The sequence below is a fragment of the Pelmatolapia mariae genome, linkage group LG13 (assembly GCF_036321145.2).
Source record: "Pelmatolapia mariae isolate MD_Pm_ZW linkage group LG13, Pm_UMD_F_2, whole genome shotgun sequence".
NCBI classification, from domain to species: domain Eukaryota; kingdom Metazoa; phylum Chordata; class Actinopteri; order Cichliformes; family Cichlidae; genus Pelmatolapia; species Pelmatolapia mariae.
In genome coordinates, this window is record NC_086238.1 from 9,007,122 (window position 1) to 9,018,089 (window position 10,968).

General features: G+C 37.6%; 1 protein-coding gene across 2 annotated transcripts; it reads left to right on the top strand.

Moving 5' to 3' along the window:
• The first annotated feature begins 6,356 nt into the window (after positions 1-6,356).
• LOC134640163 (polymeric immunoglobulin receptor-like) lies at positions 6,357-10,723 on the top strand. 2 transcript variants are annotated; one of them, XM_063491787.1, is made up of 10 exons: positions 6,753-6,886; positions 7,086-7,403; positions 7,594-7,893; positions 8,026-8,137; positions 8,273-8,367; positions 8,493-8,527; positions 8,665-8,721; positions 8,874-8,930; positions 9,427-9,495; positions 9,622-10,723. In XM_063491787.1, the coding sequence occupies exons 1-10, from the start codon at positions 6,841-6,843 to the stop codon at positions 9,673-9,675; spliced, it is 1,143 nt and encodes a 380-aa protein (XP_063347857.1). In that variant the 5' UTR covers positions 6,753-6,840; the 3' UTR covers positions 9,676-10,723. The 2 variants fall into 2 exon arrangements, with proteins under 2 accessions (XP_063347858.1, XP_063347857.1); XM_063491788.1 differs by lacking the exons at positions 6,753-6,886; positions 7,086-7,403 and adding an exon at positions 6,357-6,436.
• Positions 10,724-10,968: the final 245 nt, after the last annotated feature.

Sequence of the window (10,968 nt, forward strand, 5' to 3'; positions counted from 1 at the left end):
CGTTTTAACTTGGTCAACAGCAGATTTCTCATGTTTTGTCTTTGTTTCTCAAACAGTTGCTAAATGTGATGATGAGGATGTAGCATGCAGCTCTGCGGTTACTGTAATTCAGCAAGCAAAGGGTACAATTTGAGAGCTTTATCCATTGTTACCCATTGTTTATATATCCTAGTTTTAATATGATCATTTTAGATTGTGTCGTGCAAATTTAATTAACAAAGTCCGCAAACACAGTCAGCTGCAATCAACACTCTTTTTTTTTAAGTATAATGTGATCAAGTTGATCTTACAGATGTTTGAGTTCATTTTTGTTCACTGGAGTTGTTTGAATAAAAGTTTGTTAACTTACTTTCTGTTTCTTGCTGTGGTTTGTCCCTGTACGAAAGCTATGATATGACCGTACCTGTGATTATGGATTTGCTTTTTTGTACTCAGACTGATGAGAGGATTTGTGGAGTTGTTCTTCCCAAGAAAGAGTGCCTACTTTAAACAAATGAAACAAACTGAATTCTTGGTGTGGAAGAAAGATGTATTAAGACTAGGGATGGGTACCGGTATCCTGTGTTCTGACATAAACGGTAGTAACCAGACTGAAAAGCAGCGCACATTTCGGTGCTTTTTTTTCCCTGAGATGTCATACACTTTGGATTCTAGCCAATCATTTTACCTTTGCAAGCGTAGTAGGCGGGCCCAGGTACGTACGTTCTTTTAGAGCAGAGCTACAGATTAAAAATGCCCAAGGTGAAGCGGTCAAAAGTCTGGCTGTACTTCACAGCAAAATATGCAAACTCAGCAGCCTGCAACAAGTGCTTCAAGCTGATACTGTGATGCTGTGCAAAGAGGGTAACTCCTCGAATCTGATGAAACACCTGGCAACGTATAGCATTTTGTTAAAAGCCGAGAAATGCACCGTATTTGATAGCTTGCTGCGAGACCTCACACCGAGCACATCTACTGCGGGTGGTTCGCCTGTTATCGGACCCGTAGTTAGCAACATCCCCCAAGAACCCGAAGAGGAGAGTCCTGGCCCCTAGCCCTGCCAGTGTAGCAGAAATGATGAGGATGATGATGGCAGCAGCAGCCGTTCTTCTCTGCGTGAGTAGCTTAATGTTGTTCGTGTGTAATTTACGTTGAGTAGGCTAACCACGTTATTAAATTAACGCATGTAAGGTGAACTAGCAAACACCGTCGTAGTTACATGCGGCTGTCTTCTTGTTTGACGGCAGATACTCCCTTCACCCTGGCCAAAAAGGCTAAAATGACCAAAGAAAAAGTGGGAAACAGCTAAACATGAGAGGTTTTTGGACAAAGTTTGTGGTTTTTTTCCATTGTTTAAGCACTGCTTCCAGCCAAGAGTGATACCATATAGGCCCTATAGCTGCAGAGAAGTCTAACATTGTTATCTTTTTACAAAAAAACAGCTAAACATGAGAGGTTTTTGGACAAAGTGTGTGTTCTCCATTCTTTAAGCACCGGTTCGAGCACCGTTTAAGCACCGGCACCGTTTCAAAAGTACCGGTTTGGCACCGGTATCGGATAAAACCTAAACGATACCCATCCCTAATTAAGACACCATCATGTGGTGGGTTTGACATGCAGCTGGATATTTAATGTAAGATAAATTAGGCCATGATCACAAATTATGACTGAAATGTATCTATTACATGTAAGAGGGAGTTTATTTGTTTCATCTATCACATTTCCTCTTCGTCTCAGAGGTCAATTGTCAGTGGTTAAATGTGATGATGAGGCTGTGGCATACAGCTCTGTGCTTATTGTAATTCAACAAACCACACAAAGGGTACAGGTTTCATCTAACACTGTTTCTCACACACTGAAGTGTTTCTTCTTTTTACACGTTTTCACCAAATGCACAGCACGACTGAATGGACAACAATGTTGGTGTGTCTGCTGCAAATCTTCAACATAGTGTCAAGTGGATCACTGTGTGGAGAATTAATACACAAATAATAACACTGATAAATGGCCATGTTCTTAGTATAAGCTGCATTTCACTAGCTGGGCCCACGTCCTCATTTTAGCTTTGACAGCATTTTAGTAGGTAAAGCAGAATGCTTGGACATGAATTGAGCTGCGGTTTGGGGAAGGCCTCGAAGGGGACTGGCGACAGCTCCCAGGCCTGGCAGATCCCCATATACTAAATAGAAGTTAAGAAGTTAAAGAATTGAAAAAAATCAGTCAGACAACTACAGCTCATTCAGAACTCTGCTGCTTGAGTGCTCACTAAGACCAAAAAAGTGGACCACATCAGTCCAGCTCTGAGGGCTTTACACTGGCTGCCTGTCCGTCAGACGATAGACTTTAAAGTTCTGATGCTGGTCTATAAAGCTCTGAATGGTTTAGGACCAAAATACATCAGTGACCTCCTGACCCAGTATGAACCTTCCAGATCCCTCAGGTCATCTGGATCTGGATTTATCAGTTCCCAGAGTCAGAACCAGACACGGAGAAGCTGCATTCAGCTTTTATGCTCCATATGTCTGGAACAAACTCCCAGAAAGCCTCAGATCAGCTGAAACACTCAGTTTATTTAAATCCAGGTTGAAGACTCACCTGTTCTCAGCTGCTTTTGAATAAAGCACCAAATCCACACTTGTAAGCTTAAATTTCAAAACTTACATTTTAACTACTGATTTTATCTACTGTCCTGATTTTATCTACTGTTTTGATTTTTTGATTTTATATACTGTTTTGTTTGTTTGTTTGTTTGTTTGTTTGTTTGTTTGTTTGTTTGTTTGTTTGTTTGCTTGTTTGCTTGTCTTAATCAATTTCAAATCATGCTTTTTATTTGTTTTTGTTTTTAATGTCTCTGTAAAGCACTTTGAATCACCTTGTTGTTGAATTGTGCTATATAAATAAACTTGCCTTGCCTTGCCTTGCCTTACTATCAATACGACATTTAAAATATAACAATATATATAATTGGAGTAGTCATACCCTTTCCCATTTACACTGCCTTTTGAAACAGTATTTTACCCTCTTCCTGAATTCTTAGTTTCTAACACTTTTCACATTTCCATGTTTCTGATCATCAAAAAGATTTTAATACTAGACAAAGAAAACTGAGGTAAATACCAAATGCAGTTTTTAAATTATGAATTCATTTATTAAGAGAAACAAGCTATAGAATCCTAGTTTAAGGAGCCTGGAAATTTAAAAAGCTACTTCAGTTCTAAAACCAAAAGGTGGAGAGTCCCATTTATTTAAATATTAGTGGGAGTTCTCCCTTAAGTGTGTAATTAACCATAATTGATTATGTTCCATCTTGCCTCACCCTATCATGTGACCCATTAAAAGAACCTGATGCAAGATATGAGTCGGGGTTGATATGATGTTGTAAACCTCTAAAGCCTCACCTGTCGCTGGCGTCATACAGGTGTTTGCAAAGTTTTTTTAACATTGGTAACTCCTGCAACTTCTGAACCATTTGCTCAGTTGAAAGAATTCCAATGGTTCCTGAAAGCAGCAACTCATTTAAGTGATATTATGTAATTACGGTATCCAGGCATGGCGTCATTAGAGAGGGTAATACACACACATGCTTCCTCCTCCGCACACACTCACTCCTCTTCAGCCACACTCGCCCCAAAAATTCACTCACGCCGCCACAGACAGGAAGGTCGAGGAGGAGGTTATCTACACACAGAATACAATTGTTAGTAACACAGACGAATATACAGAGGGCGCTCTCTGATAAAGCTGAGAGCACAAACTCAGGAGATTCAGCGTTCCAGTGGTGAACTGCTCTGTGCCACTGCCTTAAATTGCAGCTGGGAGAATCAGCCAGTTCAGCAGCAGGTGTTGACAATCACACAGGTGCGTGGGCCAAGAGCGAGCACCTGTAACTAGCTCTGCCCAGGCAGAGAGGAGCGAGGGAGAGGCAGAGAGGAAGAGAAAAACAAAAACAAAACCTGTAGCCAGCATGAGCCAGCCAGAGAGACACGGTGACCATGACAGACAGCCTGTGCTGCCACATCAGATTAATCTCTCTGGGCTCCTTTGATCGCCCCCATCACCTAATGTGGTTAAGGGCTCATGTTTTGTCCTGTTGGCCATATTGTTAGTGTTGTGGGTCGCATGGGATTGGGGTGTCTGGAGGCATTCAAGAATATAAAAATCTTATCGACTTTTTTTTGTGTAAAATTTGTGTACTTCTATCTTTGTTTCCTTGTTCCAGACGTCAGTTGCTGAAAGATATGTGGACAGCATGTACTTTTGTCTTTATTACCATAAAGAAACAAAGTTTAAAAAGGGTAAATATTAAAAGACCTTAAACCAGATTAACATTGTTTTTTGCTTCCTATCTTTTCTTCATTCAAAATATTTCACCCGTTTTTCCTTTTCAATTGTGTAACAAATTTTAATCCAGCATACCTGCAGAAATGTTATCTATATTTTTTAAGTTCACTGATATGTTCTTTGACTTTAATGTAATACAGAAAACATTATAAACATCAACATCAATAGGTTATCCTGACCTCTGATTTGAGGATGTGTGGGAACTTGTATCATATTTTTTTGTACTTTAATTTCCTGTACTATCAGTGCTGTACTATTACATATCATGAAATTACATCATTTGCAAGTAAATGTGTGTGAATCTAAAGCAGAATAGTTCTATGAGCAACATCATAAGAGCTGTATTTATGTATTTTGTCTTTATGGTTGCTCTTTAAGCTCTCTCCATTGTAGTTAATAATATATGATTTAGTTGTCGCTACTGTCATGTTTTGGGTAAATGAGTCCATATAGCTTTTAGAAAAGCTGTAGATTCTGGGTCTTACACCAGTTGTTGTGGAGATTGCAGGTATGTTGGAAGATGTAGGAATCTTTTTAGTGTGTCGCCAGAATAAGAGCTCATGAATACATCTGAGAACATCTAAAATCATCCATTTTCACCAACAAGTTTCACCTGTTATGGTAGGAAAAGCACAGGACTGCAGTTTATAATAAATTAATATTGATCATAATTACTCACTGTGTTGTTGTCAATTACTTAGACATGGTTAGAACTCCTATCAAAACCAAATTATTATTATTACAATTATTTTGTCTATAAATTTTGTGTTTAGGGTTACTTCCTTGTGAACATGGTACGCGATACTAAAAGAATAATAAATGACAGTGTGAAATTTTATACTCAAGATGTGAAAGATTTCTGTGAAAAAAGTAGCTGAATGCTATGAAGCCTTTAACATGTGAGACAAAGCATTGCTAATTACAGATCTGTGACAAGCTGGAAGTGACATCAGGCTTTCTGTAAATTACATTTTCACAGTCGAGACAGGAAGAGGAAGTAACATAACATAAACTGGTTTAAAGTATTCTCAGTTATCCCCAACATAACACAACTATGTCTTTGTATTTAAAAATACCAGCACACTCCCCCCCCCCCCCCCCCCCCCCCCCCCCCAAAGTGCAGAATAATAAAACTATTTAAAATGCCTCAAAGTGTAAAGGATTCAATTTCTATTCTGACATAAATAATTTATTCAGAAATAAATTATAATTTAGTCAGTGATGTGGACAGCATGTGCAGTTATGTTTTAATCATAAAAGATATGAAATGGGCAAATAGTAAAAGAACTAAAAACAAATCAAACTGTTTCTTCCTTCCTTCATTTGCTTGTTGTCCTAGTATGTCATGTTTCCATTGTGATTTAATCACCTTTTTGTTGCTTTTCCTTCCCAGTTGTCATATTTTTTCTGTTCTAGAACAGGGTGAAAGAAAGGTCACAGAAACACACTTTAGCTAATCACCACACAAATCTTTCAATACTAAACCTATATTTGCCTTTTTATCCCTATTATGTTATTGGACTGTCACTCACTGCTGCAGCATATTGTGTGCTCAAATCACCTTGTAGCCTATTTTAATCTCCTGTATAACAACAACTTTATAAAACCCTTATGCTTTATTCTTAAAAGCATACAGCTTTATTGCACAGTTCTTTGTTACATTTGGCTGTCTTTAAGATCATTGACACGATGCCTGGTTTAAATTAAATAAAGAAGCATCAAAAGCATCAACATCAATGGATAATCCTGACCTCTAGTTTCAGGATTTATGAGAACTCACAGCACATATTAAATATTTTCATTTTTATGCTTTCACTTTATGTACTGTCAGTGTTATTCAATATTATGGGAGTGCACATTAATGTTTAATTGTAGCAATAAGTAAATGAGTTCATAAAGTTGTCAAGCAGTGGTCGGGTGACCGCGGAAATGGGCTTTAACCTCTTAAGCCCCAAGCCTACCTGATCTCCTGCCTTTTGTCCCCGTATCAGGGGGCGTTGGGGCTTAAGAGGTTAAAAGTAAGATCCACCCACCTGTTCTTCGCTCAGACGTCGTTACTTTCGTGTCAGGAGCTCCGATACCTTCTGATCGTCAGCCTTCCTTCACCGTAGGTTCCGTAAGTACTGTGTCTCTTTGCACTCTGCCATCCCGGTCGTGTTCCCGCTCCGTTCATAACATCGATTTCTGTCCGAATCCGCGGTTTGCGCTCTTGGTGTTACTAAATTAAACTGCGTGCATCTTCCAACCCATCGCCAGGTCTTTGCCGCGTTTGGGTGTAGTCAGCACGGAACACGGGCGGATCTATTTAGCAATCCGTGCGTCCCCGCACTGACAAAAGCTTTTAAATGTTGTCGATGGTAATTTCTATACCTACTCTACAGCAAAAGATAAAACAAAAGTAGAAAATAACACCTGATAGTAGAGGAATTGGGAGGAAGGAAAGATTGTTGTATTTGCATGTTGCATAAATTCAAAAATAGAACCAGACTTGACCGTGTCTAATTCCACTGACTCACAGCCATGGCTGCCCATCTCATCGTTCTTTTCCTCTTCAGTGTGCTAAAAGGTTGGTGACATGAATCATTTAAATACCTCATGTTTCAAAGGTTAATGTCAGCAGATGAAAAAGTAAATGACTGTTAATTTTTTCTGATTAATTTAATTTTATGCTTGACATTACTATAATTTATCAACATGTGCAAGATAAGTGAACGAAGAATGTATTAAGTAAGCATAACTATCAAAACACTTTGTTCCTGTTGCAGGAGTTCACAGCACAGCTACAGTCAGTAAAGTTTCAGTAAAAGCTGGAAAATCTATCTCCATCCCATGTTTCTATCACTACCAATACAGAGACCATGTGAAGTACTTGTGTGAAGGATATTATTGGAAAGTCTGCAGCTATGCAGTAAAAACAAACAAACCAGACCCTTCAGGAAAATATTTAATCTCTGATGACAAAAAACAGCAAATTTTCACTGTGACTATAAACCATCTGACAAATCAAAACACTGATTACTGGTGTGGACTGGAGAATAAACCACTAGATAATGGAGTGTATTTTCAGCTGTTAGTTACAAATGGTAAGTGCCTATTTTTATACTCCAAATTTCTTTTCTAAAAAAAGAGGGTTTTCCTTGGAATATTTATTAACAGCAACTGAATGTGCTTTTATTTGTCATTTAAACCTAATGAGAATTGATATGAAGTCAGAATTACCAATTATTTTCCCCCAATAATCTATTTCCATTTTTGTATTCATTTTACCTGAAGGTACTCCCAGTCTCTATGTGGATCATCAGAGGATTACAGGATATATTGGAGAAAACATAACCATCAGATGTCACCACAGTAACTCTGGAGAAATGAAGTGGTGCAGGCTGGACAGGAACTATGTGACAGGATCATCTGGAGCTATAGATGGAACAACAGTCACCACTCATATGAGAGACCCAAATGTTTTCACAGTGACCATGAGTGGAGTAAGGACGAAGGACAGCGGCTGGTATTGGTGTGCTGAAGGTGACATTCAGATACCAGTATATTTAACTGTTACTGAGAAATTTGACACTAGTAAGTATTGCAAGTGATTATAAATTCTACATGTATGTGAATCCCATCCATTGTAAATGTTAGTACTGTAAGAGATATTAAGATAGTCATTGTTACAGTACTCTACTGATGATGTTCTTTTTTTAATTATAGCCACCACCCCTACTACTATCAGTATTACTTCTCACGCTGTTGCTGGAAATGGAAAATTTACTACAATGAAGCAATGGAATAATTTTACAATAGTGGAAAATAAACAACACAGGTCAGATTATTGTTATTTTTTATATGCAGCATTTAGTAATACTGTACTTCTTAAGGGAGTCTGTATAATGATTTTGTTTTTGTTTTTTACTGACTAAATAAAGCTAATTATCTGTTTTCAAACTGCATGTTGCAGAGCTTCATTTCCCCCAAAGATCCTCATCATCCCTCTGAGCGTTTTGTTCGTGATCGTAATTGTGGTGCTGTTCATCTGGTTTATACTCAGACACAGTAAGTCTCACTGAACTTTGATTTAAATCTGTGGAAAATTTATTAGGAAATCTTTAAAATGAAATTAATATTTAGGTTATTCTGCATCGTACACAGAGTTAATAACAGCAGCTTTATTTTACTAGAACAGAGCAAAGCAGAATCATCAGCCACAGCAATGGTAAGTTATACTGACTGTTTGTCCCCCCTGTGGGTATTGGTACATGATACTAAAAAAATAGGAAAAGTACATCACAGGGCAAACTTTCATAATGACAGTTTACAGATGTTTTACTTGTGTTATGTTCTTCAATCCAGGTTGGAGAAGAAGTAACATACTCTGAAGTTAGAATCAAGAAAAAATGTTCACCCAAGGTAACCAACTGCAGTACTATGAAGACATTAAGTGTACAGTTTTCAGTGAACATACTGGTTAATTTTTAATATGTTTGATAAAATGAAACCTCATACGGTAAACTATTTTTGTGTTTTTTATGACTTGAACTATGTTTTGTACTTCAATGCAGGCTGGAGACAAAGTAACATACTCTGAAGTCAAACCCAAGAAAAAACGTTTACCCAAGGTAACCACCTACAGCAGTATCAAGCAATTAAATTTAAGAATTTTCAGTAAACATATCGGTCATCTGACAGTACATTAGATGTGTAATCTATTACAGATTCATTTCTAATATGTCTGAGAAAAATCAATCTTCATAGGTTAAACTGTTCTTGTGTGTTTTTATAACTTGAAAAATACAACGGCAGCTATCAGAAGTAATTAGATCATGAGTCACAAAGCTGTATTTTGCTTCTGATAAGTTAAACCTTTATCCCTTTAAATTTTTTTAAATACTGATATTTTGTCAACAACACTGACACCCTGCACTTACAAAAGTGAGAGTGCTACAGTAGCAGAAAAGTCTGCTCCAGTCATGGAAATGTGGGGAAAAATCACCTGAGGTAACCCTAACATAGTACAAATACACGTTTATATTTAGGAATACAAGTAGGCTTATTTTTTTTTCTTAAAGCACAGCAGAAGTGTAAAGTGCTCAGTTTCTACTTTTCATTTTTCAGAGTCCATTTGCTGAAAGTGACATGGAACTCGTGCACAGTTCTGATGTTGAGAAACAGCGTAATAAAAGGGTAAATATTAAAAGACCTGAAACCAACCACACACCGTTTCTCACTTCCTTTGTTTCCTTTTAATTTGGTCACATTTTTCTTTGCTTTTTCTTCCTAATTGTCACATTTGTTTCTGTTCCCCAACAGGCTGAAGGAAAAGAAACAGAAGTTACATACAGCACATTAGCTAATCTCTACTGAAATCTGTACTGAAACTTTTTTGCAATCTTAACTTTCTCTGCACCTATGTTACTGGAGTCCTTGTGAGATAAATGATGTAATGTGTTATCTGATGTCATCAACATGTTATGTAGTAAATATTTTCTTCGTCTTTTCAAATATTTTGTAAAAAAAAACTATTCCTGCAAAGTTGTTGTCACGGGCTGGGTCTGTGACCAACATTCCTTTATGTTAAGTTCATCTAGTTATCTTAAAGCTCCTCAGTTGCTCAGTGTTTAGTCCTTAGTTTATCAGGTCCTTTCGTGTCATCGCCCCTTGTGTTTTAGTCTCCCTTGTTGGTTCATGCTGTCAAGTGTGCTCAGTTTACACTTCCCCTATGGTGTTATTATGGTCTGTTGTGTCTGCTGTTTCCTCATGTGTTTCCACTTTCCCTAAACTCCCCTATGTGTATTTTAGTCAGTGTGTGTTCTTTCAGTCTTCATCAGATCGTCTGTGTTACCACCCATCTCATCTTGTTAAGGTTTTTTCATGATTTTTTGTTCTGGGCATGTTCACGTTTCTAGTTCATGTTTTTTGATGTCATAGTTCCTCTCATGCTCCAGTGCAAAATTATGTTCATAGTTGTTCATAGTCTGTCCTAGTGTTCCCAGTTTAGGATTTAGTTTAGTTTTCGCTACAGCCCATGTTGCCTTGTTTTGTTTCTTGTAATCAGCCGTAATAAAGGCTCGTTTTCTCTTTAATACTCAAGTCAAGTTCTACGTCCCTTTGTGTCTGCTCTTGGGTCCGTTAAACTAACACAAAAAGCTTCTAAATGATGTAGATGCTTGGTTCTAACCTACAACAAATTATAAAATTGAAGTAACTAAAAATAAGACCACAAGTAGTGTTTGAGGAACTAGTAGCAAGGCACGTTTGAAGTGTTGGATATTGCATGCATTTAAAAATAGAGCCAGACTTGACAGTGGTTCATGTGGTTGGAGTCCACTCACAGGCATGGCTACTTATTGTTTTTCTTTTTCTCTTCAATGTACTTGAAGGTCTGTCACATGAGTTGTTTAAATACCTCCTGTTTCAAAGGCTAACATCAGCAGATTATAATAAAGCTGTCAATAAAATCCAGTAATGGAGAATTTTTGAATTAAACATATTAAAATAGATCACAAACATTATAAAATTATTTGTTCTTGTTGCAGGGGGTTACAGCATAACTACAGTCAGCAAAGTTTCAGTAACAGCATAAAAATCTATGTCTATGTCTCCATGAGTCCCATCATATAAACTTGTACTTGTGCGACAGATGTCACTGGTACATGT

Bases quoted from the DNA above. Each gene is read 5' to 3' on its own strand.
- LOC134640163 (XM_063491787.1), top strand. From the start codon at position 6,841: ATGGCTGCCCATCTCATCGTTCTTTTCCTCTTCAGTGTGCTAAAAG. The intron at 8,138-8,272 runs GTCAGATTATTG...TGCATGTTGCAG, and splicing joins GTGGAAAATAAACAACACAG to AGCTTCATTTCCCCCAAAGA. The intron at 8,931-9,426 runs GTAACCACCTAC...TTCATTTTTCAG, and splicing joins AGAAAAAACGTTTACCCAAG to AGTCCATTTGCTGAAAGTGA.